The sequence below is a fragment of the Passer montanus genome, unplaced genomic scaffold (genome assembly GCF_014805655.1).
Source record: "Passer montanus isolate IOZ18808 unplaced genomic scaffold, ASM1480565v1 scaffold3, whole genome shotgun sequence".
Lineage (NCBI taxonomy): Eukaryota > Metazoa > Chordata > Aves > Passeriformes > Passeridae > Passer > Passer montanus.
The window spans coordinates 6648184-6673916 of NW_024367707.1; the positions used below are offsets into that span (position 1 = coordinate 6648184).

At 42.6% G+C, this 25733-nt stretch overlaps 1 protein-coding gene across 5 annotated transcripts in view; it reads right to left on the reverse strand.

The window, feature by feature from the left end:
- Positions 1–1499: 1499 nt before the first annotated feature.
- Positions 1500–25733, reverse strand: part of NHS (NHS actin remodeling regulator) — a 243644-nt gene continuing 219410 nt past the window's right edge. For 2 of the 5 annotated variants that reach the window (XM_039714305.1, XM_039714310.1), the window contains exons 3-9: positions 23693–23826; positions 15342–15404; positions 12989–13181; positions 9665–9796; positions 5463–8423; positions 4853–4979; positions 1500–4132 (exon numbers count right to left, since the gene is read on the reverse strand). In XM_039714305.1, coding sequence (XP_039570239.1) covers positions 3508–4132; positions 4853–4979; positions 5463–8423; positions 9665–9796; positions 12989–13181; positions 15342–15404; positions 23693–23826 — 4235 coding nt within the window. In that variant the 3' untranslated portion in view covers positions 1500–3507. Of the gene's footprint in view, positions 4133–4852; positions 4980–5462; positions 8424–9664; positions 9797–12988; positions 13182–14517; positions 14701–15341; positions 15405–23692; positions 23827–25733 lie in introns of those variants that run through there. The other 3 variants (XM_039714308.1, XM_039714309.1, XM_039714311.1) reach the window with 3 other exon arrangements.

Here is a 25733-nt window from a genome sequence, read left to right on the forward strand (position 1 = left end):
GCAGTTTCTATACACACTTTCTAGGTAATCAAACTTTTCCAACACATTTTTTGAGAGGGGTTCACAATGAAACTGTCACTGTTTTTACTAAAAATAAATACAAGACTTAAAGTGTTGCACAGCTCTAAAATATACAAAGGCTTGGATTTAATGTAAACTTTGAAAACATTTTACAAAAGAAACCATATTTGCAACAATTTAAAAAGTTTGTATTTACAAATATTACAAAAATACAAAATGGATGCAAGTCCATAAACCATTGTCTTTTCTGCCAGCATGAACTGGTGCTAGTACCAAAATAGTTACACTGTAACCTTCTTAAATTTTTTAAAATTCTTTAAGTCATAACCTACAGTATTTCTCTATCTGCCACCATTGCAGCAAATGCACTCATCACTGACCTTTGGCAAAAGCAAACATATGCTTTATTTGCTACTACTATCCCTTGACCTCTATGCTGCCACAACAACAAAAACAGAAAGGCAAAAAAAAAAGAAAAAAACAAAGAAGAAAAGGGGAAAATATTATTTTTCAGACACAGCTGTATAACTTAAGAAATAATTCTCGTAATATCAGTGCAAGCAACAGAACAGTAGGTTGAAATGACGGTTCAGCAGTTACCTGATGCACATACTGTACCCTGTCTCAAGAGGTGAGTGATGTTCCCTTCGCTCTATGGCCTCTCCTCTGGTGCCTTAATGGCACACTTGGAATGCTGCAGGTCTCCCTGCCATTCATTCTCCTCTGACTCCCACGTTTATTCTCAACTCTTTTGTTCACAGAGAATTTAGAATCTCTCTGTTTGGGTTTCAATCTGCTAAATGTAAATTAGAAAATTAAGCAAAAGGAGACTGTACTCCAATGGGATTGTTTTGTTTTTGTTCTGTATGTGAATTATTGCCTCATTATTCTGGTAAAAAAAACCCCTAGTGTATACATATTTATTTAGGGTGTCTATGAAGTTATTGATTGGTAATAAACAATGGTATCATCAAAGTCAATTCAGCTATATTCTCTTTAGTGTTTCAAATGACTGTTTAACTCAGGACTATTAAATATTTTGTAAAAGTGCTCCTGGTAAAATTTTTGTGGAAAATGACTGAAGATGACAAACTAAAGACTTTCTGCCCATTATCTAAACTAGCTTTTGTCATATTCTCCAGAAGGTGGTTTGTTATATGCTAAACATTTCATTCTAAAACATTCTCATTCATTCACTTCACTTGTGTTCAGACTTATTTTCCTACCTAAGCTGCTAATGTGATTAGCCTTTTGTTTCCAAACCCTTTCTCCCATTACTTTTTAAAAACTATTTTAGACGATTTTGCAGCCCTTCAACTGATGGATCATCCCTCATCCCAACACACCTATCAGATGCACAGTGACTCTGCCACATCAACTGAGTGCAACCAGGCTACACAGGAGGACAGTAGGAAACTGAATAATACACGTCTTGTGGTAATCACTAGACAAAATCAGGGACAAAATCAGATGTGGGTCTTATTTTGGATATGATAAACTGTTCTGATTTGCTTTGACTCCTTGAAATTGTAACAGTTTTAGATAGAACCTTCCTCTTTAAAACATGATCTACCTTCTTTTAATAACTCTCTCTTTATGCATTACCTGATTAAAAGAAAAAAATACAAACCAAAGACTGAATTCACACATCCTGCCTCCATTCCTTTACTTCTGCTTAAAGCCAGCTTTTATTTTAGCCAATTCCTTTATACCAAAGAATGCTCTTTCTGCCATCCTACTTGAGCTGTCCTACTGCATACTCCATTCCTCCTTCACTATTTTCTCTGCACTAACCTCTCCTCTTTTCCTAACCATATACTACAGCAACCATTGCCAACTGCATGAGTTTTGGATAAAGAGGGCCCTGTCCTGCAAGTAGCACAGATGGGGCTACATCAGTGGAAATTGTGATGGCCCGAAGGAGAATCAGGCCTGTTGATTTTATTCTGTTTTATAAAAATTAAAAGTTTAAAGCAACTCATGGATTCTTGTGGTTTTAAGATGAGAATAGTCAAGTAACTTCAAGTAATTCAGCTTTTATCTCCCTGCCTTCATTTGTATCAAAGCAGCTACTTTGATTTGTCTCCTTTCCCACCCCAACCCAGTCCCTCACCCTGTTCTGTGTTTCTGGTAAATCCAGACAAGATCCCTACTGTACGTGGCTGGCACAATGAACTGGAGCTTTCCCCTTCTCAGCTCAGCAATGAATATAAATAATGCATACACATACCTATTTCCCAGCTACGTTTTCACAGTGTCATTTTTGTAAATATTTAGGTAGCATGAATCTCATCAGCACAAAGAGAAAGCTTCACTGAAAACTCGTTGCAGATATTTACTGGTAAATCGAAAGCGCTTCTTGCATGCTTATAATTTATTTGTTTCTTTTACGAACCAGAAACTAATCGTGTTTAAAGATTATAGGTACCAGGTTATGATTGTATTATGTATCCCAATAGCCTAATAGAAATATGAAAGTTAAGTACTGTTTCCTCTCACATCAATCCTCTCTGAAGCAATCCCTGCAAGAATAAAGGCCCAGGGGAGGCTGTGGGGTGGGACCCTTTGAGGCTTAGCATCAGACCAGGTTTATTCTGTCAGAATCACACTCATCTTCCCCACTGATGCTCATGGTAACCCTCCTAGCTGTGCTTTCCAGTTAGCTTCTTTGGAGCTGCCTTAGAAAGACAAATGGTTTCTTGAATCCCCTCATAGTTAGCCTTTCCATTTCCTTAACTAAGTTGGAAAATTCCTGCTTTCCACTGCTCAATGCCATCCTTCAGGCCTGTCACACTGAAAGTGGTTATTGGTGGCCATGTTTCATGTTTGATATGAAAATGGTATTCACAGAATACAGTTATTACAATTGAATTAATTTGTCTTCTATAAACAAAGTTGTTATGCAGTAAATCGTTTGCCACGTCCACTTTTTGATAATCCTATTTACAAATTTTTATCAAAAATATGATATTTACATATGTTTTGTTAATTTTTTCTAAAGTTTGTTTCAGCTCATTTTAGTGTAGAAAAATACCAATTCTCAAGAGCATTTTCTTAGTTTTTTTTGTTTTCTCCCTAGGGAAGCACTACAGTGAGGGATTTGTTTCTAGATGGGCAGCTCCTGGGAAAAAAACCCACCCAAAGTCACCTTTAACTCTATGGAAAGTGAATAGCCTTGAAATCTACAGTGACAGTGGAAATGAGAGTGGCATAAACCAAATGAAGCCAAAAGAAAACAGAACAGGCATAGCATATCTTCATCCTTTTAGAAAATGTAGTGTAATAAATAGCTACAGCTGTAGTCCTTTTGTTTCCCCAGTGTCTTCCAAATGCAAACACATCAAAGCATTGATATTGCCCTGTGATTGTTCTCTTTTTCTTCTTTTTGTTTCTTTGTTTTTTTGATTGCTACAGCATTGGCCTCTTACGTTGACATCCTTAAGAGCTTGAGTGGTGTTGGCAGCCGGGTCCTGGCAGCCCCACAGCCTATGTAGAGCTTTGAGAAGACCGGTCGTCGTGGGGGCTGCCATCCGAGTTCTCGGTCTCCCCCTCGGAGATGGCCTGCATGGGCGTGTTGTACAGCCTGCAGCGCACACTGTACCGGCTGCTGCTGGCTGCCGGCGGCGCCCGCGACCGTCCCACCCGCGAGGACGCCGACATGGGGAAGTTCTTGGAGGAGAATCCTTCCATGTTGACCCTGGGGGAGCAGGGGGAGAGCGGCGATAATGCATCAGGGCTCGTTGTGGGAGGAGACTCCTCCGTGCTTTGAAGGGCGTCTGCTGTCAGCTCTCCAGGAGACTTCGGCAAAATAGGACTTTTCAGAATTTCTGTGGCAGACATCCTGTAGCTGGAATCAGATCGGCTGCCCTTTTTGAGGAGCAGTAGCTTAAACTCCTCATTGGATGTGTTGGACTTTTTGGCATTCCTGTATATGAGCCCAGGGGACCTCTGACTGCTAATGGGAGTGCCCACGTTGCTGGCTGGTGGCATGTTGCTGGTAGGCAGTGTGCTGCTGGTGGGAGGCTGGCTGCTGGTCCCAGATGAAGCTCTCAATCTATTTCTTACAGAAAGGTCTCCAGAATCCTTTCTCCCAAGAACTTTCCTTTTTGATCTGTAAAAACATAAAGGAGAACACTTTCATACATTATTTTTGTAGTATAATGTTAGTGCTCTTCTGAAGTTTTACAGATGCTTTCATTTTCATATTAGCCAGAGTTCTCTCAATCCCTCTGCAAAATATTGGAAGCTATCAGTGTCTCATGGCACTGAGCTGCAGAGTCCCTCTCAACATTACCCAGCTCTTCCCAGACAGTGTATACACAACCAGCTCTTTGTAAAGACAACAATAAATACAGGAACTTAGGTAATTATATTATGCAGCATAATCTGTTCAGTATCAGAAAACTTCAATTTCAGTTGTGATCCCAAATTTCAGCTGAATACAAAATACTCTAAAATTGAAGAGATGCCTTTTCATACCCTTCTCTCTGCAACAATTCATTCACCAGACTAGAGCTGGTGGACTGGTAGGCAGAAGACAGGAACCACTGCAGTGTGTTTTCTTTGAAGACATGTATGTTGGTTGGAGAGAACAGCCTGATGTTTTTATCTGTAAAGCATCCCACACATGCCATGAAGATACTCAGACTGTACTCCAGGCCATAATAAAACACATTTGAAAGTTGCCTTTTAGAAAATGAAACTGACTTAACTGAAGAACGTAGTTTGAGGACAAGATTTAAACATAGAATAACTATCCTGCAGTTGTTGTTAGAGGACAACTGTGCAGGGATGTATGTTACCATTTCCCACTGCCACAAGGTTAGGTCACCTGTGAATGACTGCAAACAGATCCTCAGTAGTGCGAGGTTTGTTTGGAGACACAAAGACATCCTCAGTGTCAGCCTGTGACTCCTCGCTCAGTGGAGACATGATGGACTCATCGCTTGGAGAAGACTCTTAAAAAGGAGAGAAGCCACGTTATCAATCAGACTCCACTGCACTTTGCAACAGCACTGCCAGTTGGAGGCACCAGCTCTGCTCACAGCTGAGTGGGCAATACCACCAATACAGCCTTTTCCCTCTAATCTAAAAGTCGTGTCTGTTCCATATTGGAGCCCTTGAAAGGAGCACTGAACACAGGCTCTCTCATTTACAGCATAGCTGTGAAAATCAAACTCTTCTGTACCCAGGGCCAATGCTCCTCCCATTTATCTTTTCAGCTGAAATGCACGGAGGAAATAAATATCACAAACACAGTCTGAATACTTTGGAAAAGTGTAAATAGCTGTGAGCTGGCTAGCTGGCCAGCTAACAGACATGGGGGGGGTCCATGCTTAAACCCACAGAGGGAAGCTGATGTGCCACTCTGCTTTGACTCCACTATCATCCTGCCCAAAACCTCCTGATTGGGTATGACACAGAAAGAATTCTCAACTGACCTTTCAGTGAAGGCTCGTCTGTGCTGCCCACCGTCTCGTCTGCCCTGCTGTCATCAGAGGCACTTTTGGTTGGGATACCTGATGTGATATCATTTTCCTGCTTGTAACCCTCTTCACTGAGTGAATCTACTGCTGTCATCTCTGCTTCGTAGCTGATACTCCCAGGCACATGGTGGCTTACATCGGGTTCGTGCTTAAATTGATAGGTGATGGCCGGTCCCTCAGCCTGAGCTGGGCTTTCATCCACGGGCCCAGCTTCCACCTTCTCCTCGCTGCCTGTGGAGAGCTCTTGCTGAGCCTGCACTTCCTGCTGAAGATCCTCCACTGTTTCTGCTCCCTGAACAGGTTTCTTTATTTCATCATCACTTGTGGGGACAGCTGAGCCCTTCTGAAAGCCATCCATGGGGATGGCAGCTGTCTGATTCAGAGAGCTTTCTGGTAAGTGTTCAGCAGCCAGGTGTGTTTGGTCCTTCCCAGGCTTGATTTCAACCAAACCCACACTTGCTGAAGTTACAGCTTCTCTCTCACAGCTATTCTGCCCACCAAAAGAGGAGCTTTTCTCTAAAGGTGGCTTTCCAGGGCCTGCTTCTGCTGGGGAAGTGTCAATGTACAGCATTACGGCCTCATCTGTAGAGTACTGGCGTGATACTGGTTTCTTAGCTAAGAGTGGCCTCATTTTGCCTGGAGAGACCTCAGTTGCCATCAAGGTGGTCTCCTGTATGCAGAGCAGGTCTGGGGTACTGCCTTTATGTTTCACTCCTTCAGGCTTGTTGACTGCCCGGAGGTGGACTGACTTGAGAACGGAGGGTGTGATGGCGAGGGCAGAGGGAGGGCCGGGCTGCAGGGCTTCCCCGACTGCGCTCTGCTTGCTGTGGCTGAAGGTATGCAGCTGGTGCCTGTGAGCGAAGGGCTTGCTCAAGACATTGTGAAGAGCACTTAGGTCGAGGTGAGTAGGAGGTATAATCGGAAGTTCGAGGTCTTTGCTCACTGAGGCGGTGCCATCTTTTGAAAGTGGCTGCTGCAGCGATGACTTCCTCTCTGGAACTTTCGGCTTCCTCTTGCTCCCCCCTGGAGACAATGGCCCTGAAAAGAAAGCTGTCGGAAAAGAAGAGGTGGGTGTCTCTGACTGGCTGGAGTACCCACTGGAGGGTGAGGCTAACCCTGCCAACTTCTCCGGGGAGGCCAGCTTAAACTCATTATCAACAGAGGGGAGGGATGGGGTTGTAGCTCGTGACCCAGACTGAGACGTCTGGGATTCAGAGCTCTCTGGTGACTTGATGCACTCTATGACTGTAGTACCCGTAGCAGTGCTTGAATTGGACAAGGACCTGTAAGGATCGCTAGATTTCAAGTCGTTCAGAAGCCAGAGGTCTGCATAGTGAGGTTGTTCAGCACCTTCATCTTTAAAGGAGGGGATACTGGCGGTGTCAAATGGAGTGTCCTTTAACCCGCCATCATCCTGGTTTGGCCAGGGAAGCTCCTGTTTGGCTGGCAGGTTGGGGCCTTCCACTCGGGAAGGTGTGTTTGAAAACTCAAGGGGCAGCTTCATCTCCCTGGCAGTGTGAGAAACATGCTGCCCACCACCGATCTTTGGTTCTTTCTTGTCAGGAAGGTCGGTGCTGCCCTCTGATTTCCTCAAAGATGAGCTGCGTTTTGGTGGGGCTGGCTTTGCCTTTGGTTTCTTCAGTGAGATGCACTGCCGTGCCTGCCTCCTGTGGCCCACGCACTCCTGCCAGGCACAGTCGGCTAGGCTGGTAGCCATGCTCCCGGTCTGGCCACTCTCGGAGCCTGGGGCTGCATAGTTGCAAATATAGCTTTTATTACCCTTCAGACCGCAATCAAAGTGCATGGAGGTATAGTATCCTTCAGTATCCACAGAAAAGTGGGAGCTAGTGTCTGCCTTGTCAGAGGGAGTCTTTTCAAGGAAGCTGTCATAGGTGGCCATGCTGGTAAAGCTGGGACATCCCAGGCTGTCTGCCTTTGGGCGCTCAGGGCTGAAATCCTGGCGACAGGAGGCGTCATGGTGATGATGCAGGTAGTTCCATTCACTGTCGCTCGTGTTGCTGTTGTTGGGGTCATCCAGTAAATCTGCCACAGTGGATGTGAAGGAGCTTGCCCTGTGGCCCCTGACCTTGTCTGCATGGTCACCAAACTGCTCTGTGATGAAGACATTGGAGTCCTCGTTGGCATTGGGAGCGGTATTGAGTGACAGCTCGGAGTCACAGTGTGAAGAGCCTGTTAGTGGAGGAGAGGCAGCAGGAGGAATGGTTTCAGATGTCTGGGAGGGACACGTGGAGCTGCTCCCGCTCCAGTTGCCACTGGAGGACTGGTGGTCATCTTTCTGGTCCATATGGCTACTGAGCAGGACTCCTGCTGTGGAGATGGAGTGAATTGGGCTCCCGAAGGTGTCTGAGTTGGATGAAATTTCACAGCTGCCTGAATCGACCATCCTTGACAGCCGCGATCTCCCCCTCTCGCTGATGCTGTGCTCGGGGCTATGCAGGTGCTGAGGACACGTTAAACCAATAGGCTGGCACTCCTGTGAACCCTGCTTGCTCAAGATCTCCTTCCCCTTTTTCGGGATCCTCTCCTGACCAGCTAGGAAGTGCTCTGCTTCGTACCCTGCACTCTTGGTGGTGGCATCCTGATGGCCCTCGCTGGCCCGGGCGCCCTCGCGGGGAAGGCTCCGCGAGCGGATGCGGTTGCTCACAGCAGCAGCAAAGACCGCATCCCCGTTGTCCGCCAGCACCAGGATGTTGCCAGTGGAGTGGGAGAGGGAGGCAACAACGCTCTGCCCCCGCTGGGCACGGATCCGTCGCCGGGAGGGAGCAGCAATCAGGATTTCTTCCGTCTGGCACTCCGAATCCCGGGTCCCCAACCTCCTGTTGCTGGAGCCAGAGAATTCTGGGTTTGTGTGCACAATCACATTGCGCTCTCTCGCCACTGGCGACTCGTCTGAATCTAGGACACATGGAAAGCTGGGTGAGTGGGAGATAGCTCCACATTTCCTGGCATGAGACAACCCGCAGAGCAACCCAAGAAGATATTACCTGCAATATTCTTTATTTTTTAATCTTTCTGAGCATTGGACCAAATTTAAGTTTTGTATAGAGAATTTATAAGGCAGATCTCCTGCCGGTGAGGTAGGGAAATTCTAGTCCTACAACATGACTTCTGCAATGCATTCTCAATGTGAAGCTGAGCTTGCTCTGCTAAATATTAAGAAAAATACTAAGTTTTCAGTTTTTATGACTCTGTTTCAGCTACTTAAAGTTTTTGGGAGTGGCTGCTGGATAAAACACTCTATAAGCTTCTAAAAATAATTCTGTTTCTCCTACCTCTCTGTTAAGAATTTCTATTATCTCCTTCTTTACATCAAGAATATTTGCAAGACAAAAGGATTTTTCTTTCATAGGATCTCTGATTACTTATTCCCTATGATAAACACATTTCTTCTGTTTCCAATCAAGTTTCATGGCAACCGACTGAAACACCAGAGCCATCTTCAGGTGCAGATGAACATTAAGAAATAGTAATTCTGTTAGTTTTGTTCTGAGTTAATAAGAATTTCACACCGAATTTGCCCCCAGCAGAGTTGTTCCTAATTTACCCCGACAGAAAGTGAGGTAATTTGCTAGATTTAAGACAAATATTCTTGATGATAAAGAATAATAGGAAGGAATTGAGGAGTGTGATAAATAAAAAGAAGGGGTTTAGCAAAACTCCCATAGAGTACCAGCAGCTCTGTCTATGGTGGATATTCAACCACTCATCTAAGTTATCCAGCTGTTCTGACAACTTATCATCACTTTGTGGGGTAACATCTGTCAGTGCTTTACCTTAAACTCCCCTGATGCAAGAAAAAACTTTCACTTAATCTAGTTACTTTTTATGCACATAACTATGGGTTCATAACAGAAATAAAATGAAAAAGAAAAAAAGAACTGATTAACATTTACACAATAAGAGCTGAACATGTACATCTATATTACTCAGTAAGGCCCAGTCCTTCAAGGCCATATGGAGTAATATAGCTTTTCTTACTGTAGTAAATCAAAAGAACAAAACACGTCATTCCTAAACTCTACAAGCATTTACACTTTCAAGGTTTTGTTTCTTTGGAAGACTAACTACCAGCTCATATTCCTGCAATTTAAGTTGGTTAGAAAGCTAGCTATGGAAGATTTGTATTTATACTACACCTATTTCTTGTTGCACTCTTCTGGGGATGCCAGAGATGGTTTTCCTCCTCCTCAACTTTCGTCTCCGCTGTAGTACAGATTGTGAATGAACAAGAGAGCAGCGTATACTAGCCTCTCTGTCAAAACCAACTCCTGCAACCCATAAATAGGTCTCATTAGCCTTTAGAAATAGTAAACAAATTTTCATGGCTGGAACACAGTGGAGGTATGTGAGCTTGGATTAAGCCTGTGAATAAACATAAGGGAGCCCTTATGTAGCTCTTATGTAAATTATATCACAGTATATCACAGTTTTACGTCTAATTCCAGCTCCCCCTCAGCAGCCTGGTCTGCCAAAAATAACAGAAGGCATGAAAAGAAAAAGAACAGAAAAAGGAAAGAAAATCAGGAAAGCAAACAGAGAGCTCTTGGTAGGGCATCTTATAGCTATTTATCCATCTGTCATAGGGACAATGACAGTAACTTAACTGGAAAGCATTATCTGTTCACCTGTAGCCTGACTTATTTTAAGCAAATAAGTGTAAGAAAACATTTTAAGGTTCTAATGCCATATTGCAGTAGTTGGGTGCTTCTTTGGAGACCAATATGCCAAGGGAGCTAACATTTCAAAAAGGAAGGACACAGCTAAAATGGGGCTAAGTCACCATGCAAGTTTAGAGAGCATTCTCTGTGACAATGACATGTGACTGAAAGTGACATTAACGGGGAGCTGCTGTTTACTTGCATACATCAGGAAGTGGCCTGATTTTCCCATCTGTGCAGCACACGGTGGGAGTCTGCTCAGGTCACACAATCAAGATCCTGAGTTTAGATTTAGAAGCACAAGTTCTTAGTACATTTGTTTATGACCACCTTCATACAGAAAAGGTGAGAATTCATTGTTTGCTATATATTTCCATGGCATTAGCAAAGGGAGGTATCTTTCAGTTTGATTTTATGTTGTGTAGTCAAAAAAAAGTTAAAAGGAAGCTGACCAGAAGGCCAGTGCCCATCTGTGCTGGCTTTTTGCACAACTGTATGCTCACTCCTGCTCTCTAAAGTTGACATGGGACAGGTTGGAAAAAATGTGCCAGGTCCATAAAAACACTAACATAAGGATTGCTGGTACAGTGGTTTGTAATCTTAAGAAAAACGAACAAACTAAAGCAAACAAAAGGAAAAAGAAATCCTGATAAGAAGCTCTATTTTAATAGCGTATAATTATAGAAAACATAATTATACACAGACATACACATACATATTACATTACATAACAATGTAAAACATTAAAAAGTAACTTTCTTGTAAAAGTTCTTCTTGAAATCTACTACAGTGAAATAGAGGCTTCAGACAGATGTCCTGTAACCACCAATGCCCCTGGAATAAGCAGAGGAAGAACTTTCTTTAATATGGAACAAAAGTGCCGTAAACTCCAACAACAATCATTTTCAAAAAAGTGAACATTTCTCAGGGTTGGGAGAAGCTTAAAAAACAAAAACAGAGAACTAAAAGCAAACTCTTTGAAACAAAAAAATCAATCAGCATCATTGCTGGTTTTCCAGCAACTGTGAGTTAGCTGAACATGCTCTGTGTGCCAGATGCACCGGGGTCATCTCCGAGAGGAAAGTGGAAGAGGGTATTTCTTCCCCGTGATGCATACAAATTATTCCCATTAGTGGTAATGAGAATGATACACATAAACATCCAGAAGATTACATACCATTCTTGATCTGTAAAACTGATCAGTGGAAATTTGGTTCCAATGTATGGCAGGTGGAGTCTAGGCAAAAAGGGCTATTACTGGAAAAGTTAACATTGGTCCCAGACCTAACTGTCCTCTGGCTGCACTAGGTGACAATAGCCCTCTTGGAAACCCTGCACTGGTTAGGGTCCTATATTGAAACTAGAAGAAGTATCATTTAACACCAGCTTTGTCTCGTGGAAATATGGCACATTATCTATGACTTTCTGTGGGGATTTCCAGAGGCAGTGCCCAACTATGACCTTGGCTGGCTCATGACCTGCAGCCCAGCAGGGTGCATGCAGGCAGTCCTGCCACCCAGCTGCCTGTCCTCCTGTGGCCAGAGCACTGTCCTGGAGAAAGGGACACCCACTCCTGGCTGCCACCTCCACAGGGAGGCAGAGCTGGTGGCACTGTGCAGTGTCACCTCCTCTGCCAGGACGGAGGTGAACTGGGACTACTGGGACTGTGTTGCTGTCACTGGGAGGATTCATGCAGCTGAACTGGGGCAGATGGGGACTTGTGACCATGATGCTGTAAGCCCAAAAGCCTTGGTTGTGAGCTGAAGCTGCACTGCGGGCATACAACTCTCTCCAGCACCATGGTGATTCCTACATCCTTCTTGCAGGAAGGTTTGTGCACCACTGATAGACATGGGGAAGAACAATGGACATGAGGGGTTGTTACCTTACCCCAACCCCCCAGTTACTGGGAAAATAGAATTAAATACAGATATTTTCTCTGGAGAATGAAGGTTAACTGAAAGCCCCCTGATTTTTTCGTGATTGTTTACTTTGAAGTCTATAACCCTGAAAGTTAGCCCACTTTATGCTTTTACATTAATCAAAACTTGGTACTTGAAAATATTATTGACGAAAATTCAGATCAACTTTATGTTTACCATAGCCCTCTGGAAGGAAAGAAAGAGAAAAAGAGAAAAACAGCCTGATTTTTGTTTCTGGAAATAAGTCATCTATCACATTTAATAAGTGATATACTTGCTGCTTCTATAAACAAGATCTCTTTCAGATAAATCTAGTCAAATATATCCAAATGTTATAGAAATGAAAGAAAATGCCATTACTATACCTTCAGCATAGCTGCATGTAAAGAGATCTCAGAGCGATGGTTTGCATGCTACACATTCATGCCTTGCATGTTTAAAGCACTGCAAATAGTAGCCTACATTCTCTATTAGATTCTCTTCTGCTACACATGATAATCATATGATTAATTTTGGTGGCTTTCTGCATTATTTCAGTCAGCTACATTCAAAAAGTTATTTGAGGTCTTTGTTCATACAGATTGTAGGTTATATACACAACAAAAGTACATTGTTTTTACAGGGAACTAGGGTTATGTTAAACCATATAACACGACCAAAAGTATGGGCCAAATTAATCCTAGATGCAGCTTCAGTGACTCCAGCAGTCACGCATCAGGGATGAATTTAGCCCAGTGTCTTTCAGAAACTAAATCTTTAAGCTAGGATCTTTGCCCCAAGACTGCACAATCCCATGACTTGAAATAAATTAAACAAAACAAGTACTTGACCTCCCTTGAACCATGCATTAAATACAAAAATAAATAGAAGAGATTTGTACCAGTGACATTGATGGGGATAATGCAAGAAGAAATCACTTGGGCATCTTGTTTCATTTTCTCCTCTGGAGTTGGGAGAGGTAGTGCTTTACTCCAATTGGTTTGTTTATCCAGTGTAGAAGGGATATTATGTATTGGATTTTTCGGCCTCTGCCCTAACATGACATCTGTATCTTCGTCCTCTGGTGGATGGGACTGCAAATGAATACATTCAAAATCAGTGTCTCCCACTCAGGCACACAAGGCTAATTTTGAAACAAAGCAGACACACAAATCAGAAATCAATTACAGGGATGCAGGAAGGAATCGTTCTAAGTCACACGACATCAGCTATTCTCCAATGGAAACTTAACATCCTGCTAATAGGAGAAAAACACCCCAGCATACTGGAACTCAGCACATTTACAGTGACATTTACAGGCCATCTCCTCTGTCAGAAGGGGCACATCCTGCATTTGTGCATTGCCATGGCAAGCGTGTCCTCTGTTCCCACAAGCATTAGACATGTGGGTTCTCATTTGCAACTGCAACTGGCCTCATATAACCATTCATTCAAGCATCAGAAGGTCCAAAGTTTTAAAGAAGACCCATCCATATTTTAGAATAACCATTTGCATTTAATTTGTACAAACACAGACCAAGAGCAGACCATAGTAGAGCCACCCAACAGCCATGGTAGGAAGTGGCAGGTGTTGACAGTGCTGGGACAGGGGGATAACAACCAAAGAAAAGAGTATCCACCACCAGAAGAAATTCAAAAGATTGTTTAGAAACCATGCATATTTTTATAGCACACTACAAGAAGTACTAGATGCTGAAGGTGAAGAAACAAAAGAAAGAAAAGCAGCATGAAAGAAACACAGATAGTTTTTTCTTTTGGAAGAAACAACAAATTCCCCAATATCCTGTCTTGCAGAGAGAAATAAAGCAAGTGGGTTTTCATGTGGTGCTGGCTGCCAACTTGGGTTGGGGGCGTCTCTTTGTTTGCAAAAAAAAAAAAAAGTTTCTGTTTTGTTTGGAAGGGACAGAGGGGAGAAACTTACCTTTACCTTCTTCTGCCTAATTTCCCTCCCTTCTTCCATTAATACATTCTTCTGTAAGCTGTGACAACTGTTTGGCCAGCTCAGGACATCTGTCTGCCTCTCATTTTTTAAAAATGAAGTGCAGTCCCTTTCAGACAGGCTTTCTCTTCAGTCTTGAATTCCCAGCTGCTTAACTACCAGCCTTCCCTCCTTCATGCCTGCTGTTTACACTTTATTTGCCAGTTTTAGTTTCGGTAGCAAACAGGGCAAAAATAAAATGTTGCTCTACATTGCCATGGCAGAGCATTGAGCAGGTGGGTGTTGAACACCGCAGGATCATGCCCTTTCTGCCATTGTACTTATGCCATTTCTCTGCCCAGGCTCCTCACAAATCCTGAGGGAATTAACCATCTCAGGCTTGCCAAACAACATTTACGTCCCAGCCCCAAAAGCATTAAAGACCTTAACTCTGCAGCTACTATTTAAACTGTCGGAGGGCACTTACTTACCTCGTCAGTGTCACCTCCTGCAGCACCCCCAGACCCAAGACAACACAGGTTTCCTCTTCTCCCGCCCGCAGAAAACCCTCTTTTCCCACGTAGGATTTCAGTCAAACATTGCAGCCTTCTTTCTGCCTGCAGCTTTTGTGCCGATTCCCGGCAGACGTGAATAGCTCATATAAACTTCAAGCACAAAAGACTTTGTTTCCTAGGTAACTCCCCCCCCCGCCCTAAGTTTGATGCATGCATGCAAAACACCCACCCTTGCACACACGCAAGGGACACACACACACACACACACACACACACACACACACACACGCTGCATTTGTTGCCGAATTCATCCTTCCCTGGATGACAAAGAAGTGCTGGACAAAGCAGGCAGAGTGGCCCTGGCTGCCAGATCTCCTGCTCTTCAAGCAGTGGCATCACCAAATGGCCGGAGAATAAACACCTGCTGTTGGTGTGGTATTGTCCAAACCATTTCCTACCATTTAGGAAAAAAAAAGGGGCAGTTGCAAAACATGGCAAGAGAATTAAATGGAATTGCTAATGCTATTGAGTCTGTCCGAGTTCAGGCTTTTTAAAGGAGGTGATAGGGGGAGGCAGCTTTGTGGCCTTGAGCTCCTGAAACCTATCCAAGGTGTGAAGAATGAAAGAAGGGGGGGAAAAGAGTTATTATTGTGTCTTACTGACATGAGAAAAACAGAAATGGCTTCTTTTAGCGCAGTAAAGTTAGCAAGTGAAAAGCAAAGCAAGAGGAAGGGTTAGGATCTGGAAGGGAGAAGAGTGAGACAGGGCTGTTAATTGAGGATTGCTTGTTTTTCCAGTACCTTTCTACTCCAGGGGGTCATGTGGCAACACTCAATTGGGGAGGGCGAACGGGTGCTGTTAAACTATAAATGTGAAATGCGAAAAAAAATTAAAATTAAAAACATACACAAAACAATTATTGTAAAAGCACATAATTTTTGTCTCAATAAATTAGCATCAGAGCCAAAACGAGCAGAGATTTTCACCCTGTTTCCTATTGATGGGTTTATTCCCCAAAACAGATTAGTTTGGATCCCTGTGAAGTCTGTACTGGTTTTGCTTACTTGAATTAGACAAAACTGCAGTGAAATTGGTTCAGCCTCCCTGTACAGACATGCTTGAATTGTCCCAAGAATGCCTTGTATTGATTGGGTAACTCAAATTGTGTCCTGCCTGGAGCTGAAGCAGTGCAAGATACATATCCAATTACATTATAAATGTAAATTATTACATAATGTAAGGGATTTTTTTTTCAATTTTTTCTTCAGTTTTAAGCAAATGGATATAAAAAATGATGCTGATGGTAATTTATCAATTACATTGATTGCTATGTGTTTGTGATGATACCAGTATTTCTCTAAGTTTGCAATCATTGTGGCAGGGTCACAATAACCAATTGGCTTTTTGTCACTTTTTGTAACACTTGAAAGGACAAATAGTAATGGCCACAATGTCCTAGGTCTTGGTGAATCCCTACACCTCCAAAATCCTCTTCTGTCAGAAACTCTGGATTGTTTGTGGCAATGTCCAATTTTCAAAATCAGGGAGTGAAGGACAACTAACTTCTTTTGAAATAGGAAACCAAAAAAAGATATAAAGAAAGCAGGTACGTTGACAACTCTTGAAATCTCTAGCACATGTTTCTTGGTAGGGGTTATTATTTCTCCATGCATTAGTTGGACTAATAATGCCAGATAATTCTACAAATGTTTTTCCTCCCAGTCATTATCAATCATTGTCAACACTACTGTGAGGGATGAACAAACCTCACTTTGAAAGACTTTGCATTATATGGTCTCCTCTCAAGACAAAAAGTTGTAATGAATCTCAAAAGGCCTAATCCTGCATCTTGTCCTACTCTCTTCCTAGATATGCAGTATCTCCTGCTTTTCCCTGGTTTCTGAAACAGGAACCTGTGTTCCTTCATGGGAAGCCTCCAGATGAGCTGTCCATAAGGCTTACAGGAAACCAGAGAGGGTGAAATCAAAAGAGAGCTGTTCCTAGTGAACATTTCTAGCTGCTTAGTTTCTGCCCAGGCCAGTGGAAAACCAGTTCTCCCAAGCTGGGAAAAGTCCTTATCTCAGGACAGCACCTCTGTTCATGCAGCAAAGGCTGTGGAGATACTAAATACATCAACAATTTCAGTCTACTTACTCCTCAGATACCCCAGGATGGTCCTCTGACCAAGTTTCCAGTCACCTGCTCTAAGCAGACTGACTGCAGCTACCAGGATGCTTGAAATTCAACTTCCTCATGGAAGGGGCTAGAGGATCTCTGGGGAGGGTCAGGACACAGGGAGACTAATGCAGCTGAGGTGACAAGAGTTCAGGATATGAAAATCTTTGCAATATCCCATGGCCTGTGATTGTCAGTGCACAAAGAGAAGAGTACAGGAGGGACCTTCTGCCCTGAGCTTCTAGCAGGGGCAGCTGAGGCATGATGGCACAGAGCAGCAGCCTCAGCATTTCAACACCTCCATGCTGGGGGAGGGAGCGAGCTGCTGCTTTTCAGAAGTTCTCATTCGCTCAGAAAACCAGAATATTGCTAAATGTCCTGAGTAAACACGTAATTAAGCAAGAAATTATTATTACAAACCCAAGGCTGTTCTATTCTAATGGGCAAATCTGAAGTTAGGCAGTTTTAAAAGTGAATTTCTTTTGTGTGGGTGTGCTTGGCAAACAGAAACAGTGATAATCATTCTGTTAAATACAAAGCCAGAATACTTTAAGTGTGCATTTTTCTTTAATGGGCTAAGATTGCTTGAAACTAAACTGGTGCATAATTGCTTGAATAGGGATTTGTCACTGACATATGTGAGCATTTTTATTTCCTGAGCTATCCCATCAACCTCACTTGCAGAGGTGCTATTGTGCTCGTGAAACTGCCTTGCAGTAAAAATCTTGTTGCATATGCACGTGACCTGATTTCTCAGTGCTCTGTGTCACTTCAGTGTGAAAGTCTTTGGTTTCTGTGTGCTACAACAAAACAGTGAGATGTCCAAGTCTGGCTAGTTAACAGAGCTTCTCCTATACAGAAAGAGATAGTGGCCCTGCTGAGGAGCAATCCAGCTCTCCTTCCTTCAGCACTTAACTTGGGCTGAGATGAAGCACCCCGGAACACTCACACCCTGATTTTAGGAAGAGCATTACTAGCACATATGTAAGTCAGGACTCATCATTAACCATATTAATTAATTAAAACCTTAAAATATCATCAGGACAGTGACAAAGAAGCAAATCAGCAGTCGACAAACTTGCCAGCCTGGCAAGTTATGAGTCTGCCCCGTTTATTGTCCCAGAGCTGGGATCTGGAGAAGGAAATGAATGGGTCAATAACAGGACAAAAATGCCACTTCTGCCCCTCTTCTCTTTTCCATCCCCCAAGCTCTGAGACATGACTGTTGTTCATCATTTTCAATATACAGGAAAGACTGGTTCAAGAAGCATAATTTGTGTTATATCATGGACCTAGTCTGCCTTACCTATAGAGATTGCCTTACAGGAGATTCTGGGATTTCAAAGTTAGTGCACAGGGCCTATGGAACACAGTGCAATGGTGACAGGAAAAACATAAACCCAAGAGTAAAAAACCAATATTTACTCAGTTAATTAAAGATTGAGAATGCTAAAGCCTCATCAAGAGCATTGATCCTCAACATGTTTGTTGAATTTAGACATGGCTGTGCTGATTCCTTCCCCCTCAGCTGTGTTTGATCAGGCAGGCAAGGCATTATCTCACAAGGGCTTATTCAGGTGTCAGAGTCACAGACCCCAGCAGCCCAGGCCTGGCACAGCCTTGGTGAGGGCAGGAGGTGGCTGCTGCACAGTGCTATTCTCCAGAGGATTATTTCTGACTCCTGCTGCCTCAAAGCTGCAGCTAACAAAAAGCATTAGGGATCAATATTATTTCTAATTCCAGGCTTCTGCTGCAGTAGGTGGAGGAAGTTTCCCTCCCAGGATAACCTTATGAATATAGTGGGTGGTATTCACCCAAGCAGAGCATCAGCATGTTGCTTCAGCATCTGCAAGCATTATATATTCTGTTGTCTCCAGCAAACAGAACATACATACAATTTGCTTTCACCCTGTGAAAGCACAGAAATGAGGTGTACAGTACATCCTGACATCTCATTTAAGAACAGTCATTCATGCACTGAAAAGGCAACATGCAGAGTAAGTGTGAACTAGTGTTCAATCCCACATTCATGTGAGTACAGGACTGACTCCTGGGGCTCTGGTTGAAACCTCTGTGTATTCCTCTCTCTGCATGTGAAATGGAGAGCCTGCTGCTTCCTTAACTCACAGGAGTTAAGGAAAATGGTATTTATTTACCTGACAGGAAAACCAGAGGGTCTAGAGAAAGGAGAAGAAATACTAATAAAAGGCTACCAGCTTTCCAGTATTTTCAGAGCACAGATGACTACTTAATTAGAAATTCATAACGATACAGCAGCTTTCTTATACAGTCAACTGATGCTGAAGAGAAAATAATGGGAATATTTCTGGCAGTGCTATTTTTGCTGCAAATCACAACCCTGCTCACCTGCCTGCTCCCAATGTTTATATTTCTGTGTGTTTCATTCTCCTCAAGTTTTTATTTTATCTGCTTGTGGGTGTTTTCTTTTCTTTTGGAGCATCACAAATGCGATCAGCTAAAGCACTGACAATCCTTTAACAATTAATGTGTGGCTCTGGTGTTTTGACAAGGTAAAGACAAAACTAAGACATGTTTCATGACAGAAGTCATACCACACATGGCATTTCAGCAGACAAAGGTACAAAATAAACATCCCACAATACAGGGTAGTAGTTATTAGGCTCATTGCACAAATGGTGCTATACAAGTTCAGTCTGATGAATTAAATCAGGTAGGTTTTATTTCTAACAGCTTCAGGCAGGATTTGCACACAGAAAGCGCAGAGCCCAACTCATGCCTGTCCTTTAACTCAGTTGTTTCTTACCGAGGTTTTACCTGGCTTCAGTAGAAAACTCTGTGAAAGTTAGGCTATTCACTTGTACTTCCTTCTCTTTGCTGTACAAAGCATCCTAAAGCAGACCACAGGGAATATTTTTGAAATGGCAAAGAGATGGAATAAAATTACCCAATGCATCATTTTCCCTTCACATTTGCTCTAGCTGAGGCATCAGGGACAGAAAAACCCTGTCTGGAAAAAAACCCTCCTGCTTCTTGTCCCTTAGATTCCTGCTCAGATTTTAATTATGAATAAACTGACACTGAAATTTGTGCAATTGTGAGTGTAGATTTCCAAATACTGAATTCCTTGCTCCATCTCCTTGGTTTTATTATAATAGCTGTGCCACGTGGGGATTGAGAAAGTGTGGTCCCTTAACATTCTGAACTGGAATACAGAAATTTCAGAGCCTTGCTGGCTGGACTTGGGGAAACCCAAGAAAGAAAAATTGCAGAGAAAATTAAAGAGAAGTCTGAAATGCAGTTGGAATGACACAGCATCTTCACATTCAGTGACTGGCCTCAGCAGTGCTACAGGCAGGGTTGTCATGGGAACATGTGTAAGAAATATTTTTCTCATTTTAGCAAGTCCATAACTTTCTCATACTCTCCTCAGATTATTTTCAGTTTGGTTTGGGTTTTTCTTCTTCTTCATTGGCAAAAATGCCTTAAAGAATGATACTTTTAAATGTGTTCGGTTGTATATTTCTTTAGTGTAGAGAGAGACTAAGTATGCCAATTTTTCAGTTTTAAAAATGAATGACTGTAATGGATAGGAAAGTTAGGTGAAGTCATGTCTGCAAAACCATGAGGAGCATGGAGAAAGGAATGAGAAAGTACTGCTTACTGTTTCTCAGTCTGAGAAGCAGAAGGGGTATGATGAAATTATGAGATATTGGGTTTGAAACAAACAAAAGCTACATTTTCATACAGATTTTTAAAGTCATTGTCACAGGATGCTCTTGAGTCTGAAGGTATAAATTTGCTAAAAAATTGGATTAAACAAGTCTCACAGTCAACTCAGAGAGGTTCTTTGGTGGCTATAATTCTGTGTTTGATCTCTGGCCCAGGAACTCTGTAACCAGTTTCTGTACGAAAGTGGAAGGATAAATCATGGGACAATAAACAGCATAAACCATGTCCTGTTTTGATACTCTGTTCTGAAGGATTCCCTTCTGGCCTTTGGGCTAACTGGACATTTTATCAGCCAAATCAGGGCATTTCCTGTAACAAGAGTAGACATGAAAGAACCTATTCCATTTCTAGTTCTCAACTGTTTCTCCACAACAAAATGATCTTGTGATGGAACAGTCCAAAACGTCTTTCCAGACCCACTTGTATTAGCATTACTTGCTTTGAACTTGAATTCATTTGTCCTTTCTTGGAATTTGTGGGACTTTGGCATCTTTCTCCTGTAAAGAGTTGTGATTAAAGTGAATCTTCATCTGTTGTGATTGATTTTCTCTAGTTTTAGTATACAATATGCAAGATCTTTGGAAGAGCTCATAGCCACCTAATTGGTAGCAGCAGCCAAAAGGTACATACACAGGGAGCCTTGACTCAGATTTAAGTGACCTGTTTTCTCAGTAACTTTCAGTAGTGGAAATTCCCACAGGTCTCACAGTGGTAATTTGAACATTCCTCAAAATCAAGTTTCTTATTTGAGTACCTTAATACATGCATTTAACTTAGATAGCCAGTTTGGAAAAGTCAGACCTTGTAACTTTCAAAAATTTCCCAGCTTCTTGTTGATCCCTGTCCTAATTTAAAAGAAACACAAAAAGGGGCTCTTTTGGTTGTGTAGTATTGCCCCATTCAGCACCTTCCCAATGCATCAGAAGAGTGGAATACACACCATACTGCTGTGCCATGAATAAAAATTGTTGTGGACTTAGAATCTTTAGTTCCTTGATGACTAGATGATACCATCAACTGGAATCAGATACCAAACGTTACTGGCAGTCCCTGAAGCAGATAAACTTTTGCAGATGTTGGTCAAAAAAAAGCTTATGCCAAAAAGAGCAAGTTAGCCAATTACAGCATTCTCGACTTTTTCTTGTAATGTTATCATTATATCATGAAGGCTGGCACAATATCAATTAGCTATTCACTGTTGCAGTGTCTTGTAACAATCTCTGATTAACCTCTGCCAGACAGAACATTCATGTGCAGCTTCATCTTTCCTTATTCTCTTTTAATTTTTAAGTTGCCCCATTTACAAGGGGTTTTCTCAGAAATGGATCAAGGCACTTTGAAGTACTTTGGGTGCAGTGTATTTGCAATTTCCAAAGCAGAACATTCCTAGATGCCTTGAAATCAACAGAACTACAGCCCTCCAACAGCTCTTGTTGGCTTCTCCTTAGGGGAACACTGAACCCAGTCAGCTTCCAAAAGGAGGTCTGATACGGGTGGGCACAAATTTTAATGTTTTCCTTCTTGAAAAGAAAAAGGTGGACTTTCAGATATAGCCAAGACATCTGCATTCAGCATGACTTAATTTTGTCAACTAATACAGGACTGAGACAGTTGCTTACTATTTGTTATTATTTTGTGTTCCACAGATGGAAGTAATGTATAAAATGCACTGGTTGTTTTCCAAACACAGCAAAGATTCAGGCCTTTAAGCACTGTGTATGCAATTTCAGAAGAGATGCCTTGTTCCCCATCTGATACTAGGAGAGCTTTATCTTCAACAGCCTGTCCAAACTATCATCTGTAACTAGTTCTGATCCTTAACATGGCATCACCTTGCCTTTACCTTTCAGTGACCCTACCACAGCACTAGCTTTGATGATGACTTCTAAAGAAGAAACAGGTAATTCTGTTTCTTCTTTCTGTCTTCAAACTCTTTTCTGTGCTGTCCTTTAATATCAGGATATCTCCTTTAAGTTGAATCATAAGGCTTGCAAATTTAACCTGTTTAAAGCCTGCAGTGATGACGATGCTGTCCTCAAAATTAATTAGATAAGCAGCCAAAAAGCCAGAACAGTCAAATGTTATTATGAATTTCATGCTTTTTAAATGAGAAACAAAACTTTTGCTATGGACTGATTGGCTGATGTTTTGTCCCTGGGCAGGTGTGACTTGTTTACATTGAGTCTTTTACACTCTGAGTGCTTTAGCATTATAGTATTTAAATATGGTTAAGACAATGGATTAGGATGAATGCACTTGGATTTTTAAGGTAAGTAAGTGATGATTCAGTGTGGTGACTGAATCATCACTGAATGTATAATGCACTCACAGGTGTAGCATCTCTTGAGATGCCAGTGTCCCTCACCTGGGAGATGCAGAACAGATCTGTTACCACCTGACTGAGGGCTGGCATTAGACAAACGCTTCACTTAAAAGCCAAGTCCAGGTCTGACCTACACCTTCTAAATAATGCAGTGCCTCTTAGTACAGGGAAAAATTAGCTACTATGACTCTTCTGTAAGTAAAACACCCAGAGCCACAGAAATACCCAAGTCCAGTTGAAGCTAGTGGGAATTATGGACCTAATCAGAGTTAAAGTTGTCAATCTAGCATGTTTCCTTTAACAATGTTAAATACCATATTGTCAACACTAACTTGATTTCAAATCAATGCTGCAGTGGCAAGTCAGCACAGATACACAGCTGGGCCAGACCTTCAGCTGGAGTTCCTGCTTGGCTGGTCGCAAGGACATGTGTGAGACATGAAACATCTAAAAAACTGCATGGAGACAAACATTGCCAAACAGGACTATGAAAAGTGTAGCTTCTTGTAGCTGGGGTCATGCTCCTGAGCCTCCTGCACACACAAAAGCCTCAAGCTGGCACTCAAAGCCCTTGAACTCTTTGCTCCTGGCAATGCAAATGCCAAGGTTGAAATTACAGCACTTTCTGAAATTATGGGAAGGTCCTCAAAGTGCTGCCTCTACAGCCTGAATGGTGAATGTGGAGGACTTGTGGGGGGAGTGTGTGAATGAGAGCATATCTGTGCTGGCCACGGGTGAAAAAGAAGAGGTTTCTGATTGAAAACAGCCACCTGGGGCTGGCTGTTGGAAGCTGAGACCCGCATTATGCTGCTGACAGTCTTTAAGGTCAGCTCTGTTGTACTGCATCAGCCTGGGGAGGGGACACTCATGAAGCACTGCCACACCTGGGTCCCACCATGCTAAAAATGTATTTGTATGTGGTAGCTGTAGTGAAAGACTTACTGGTAGCAAATGCCGGTCCTTTATCGCGTGCCTCTTTTGGCTGCGGATTGCAGGGAAGGGAGGAAAGGGGGGAGCCACCACAGCAATGGGGCCTTGGACTTTTTGCTCTCTGTTATCACCCCGGCTTCGATGTTCTGGATGAGAAAGAAGACACAAGTCTTTCAAAGTGTTAAAAACATACAAATATCTCTACTAACAGCACAACAGGGACAGGTACAGGACAACGGACTACAAAGACAAAGGTTCTTCTCTTCCCCAGTGACAAATCATCTGTGTTGCACCTGAAGGGAAGAAGCACTTACTGCACATCCGTGTGCCCAGAAGAGCAATGCCCATACAGTGCACCCCAGCATATGCACTGCAGCTGAACTTACCCCAAATGGGATTTATACCATTTATCCCGAGAGACAATGGAGCTATCTTCTAGGCACTTGAGACCCAAGGCCTGATTTCCTACAGGAATCTGCAGCTCCTATTGCCTTGAAATACTGAGATGCAATAGCTATGCCTGAATCCTACCCATATGAAATATATCCCTCTGAGGGTAAAAACCAGAAACACAGCTCCAGGTAGGATTTCATTCCCTGGCAGTGCTAGGTCCTTAGCATTGGTTTGACATCATAAAGATTGTTGCAGTGGTAATGCTCAGGTTCCAGCATGAAGGAGATCATCCTGGGAAGGTCAAGATCTTTAACCACCCCAGGTGCACAGGAGTCTTCCTTCAGCATGGGCTCACACTATTCAGTCCTCTTCCAGCATCAGTCCCAAGTCTCTGAGCCTTCCAAGTGAATGGGAGGATGGACTCATGGACTTCTCATCTCTAATTTTAGGTGACAATTAGACAATCACTGTTTGCATGGAATGCTGCTGAAAGGAGATTATATATTCACCTGCTCCACTAGCTGTGGTCCAGTCAACAATGTTTGCTGCTGGCATTGCTGTTTTCTGACCTAAAATTTCATTTTAATTGCTTCTGGTTAAACGGATAAAGAGATAATGAAATTCTGATAGAAGAGAGAGTTGAGACACAATAAACATGTTCAGAGTAAATTTCAGACTAAAATTTCATCCCCATATATAGAGTTATTTGGAAAATAAGATAAAGCAGCACATGACAAGCTGCCTGCTGAATCTGCACAGCTGCCATAAATTGTGGAGGATGGGAAATTGCCAAAACGAAGATTTGTAACTTTAAAATGATGGGACATTTTCTGGAGCTGCCTTCACATGCTGCTGTCAGGATTTCTCCTGCCCACAAGATGGCAGGCAAAGATCAGCCTGGTTCTGGGACAATTGCAAAGCAGAGATGCTGAGAGCAGAAAAGAACTTATGTTCCACTCCAGCACTACTGTGGTTGCAATTTGGCTGTATCACTCTCTGCCATACTATGAGGACATACTGCATCCACAGTGGGTTCCTGACCTAAAACCTGCCGAGACAGTCAAATGTGGTAATTAATTGGAACATCTTATCCAGCTAACAGATGCTCTGCAGTTCTAAGTAATCGATTATTATTATAAGCTAATAACAGTAATAAATGAGCAAGGCAATTAGAGCTGTTGGTGCAAAACGCTTCAAGACAGAAGGCTGCTGCTGAACATTTTAAGCGTGATCTGCATGGGTTTTCTCCCTCCTTATGGCACAGAAGAAAGGCTTGTTTCCTGGCTTTGTCCTATGTCCTGGTAATAATTTTCCCTTGGTTAGGTTCCCAGTGAAAACTGGCCTTTCCCCATCTTTTGCCTTCCACTTAATGTGTTGTTGTAGGACCATCCAGATGTTTGCATCTAGTAAATTCTCTTTATGGCAGGAATCCAGGAGCATGGTTATAACCCTGTTGCTCCTGATTTTCTTTTCTGTATTGCTTTGAGACCACCAGTCTGCAGTTTGTTAGGTGATGTCAGAAAATGTTCCCTAGCCTGGGAAGGGGAGACCTGCTCAACCCTTAGATGTCCAGGACATCTATCACCTGACTTTTCAGCTGCCCCTCTTGAAGGACACAGGCATCCCCCAGTATCATGCGTGGAAACCCTGAGCATTCAGC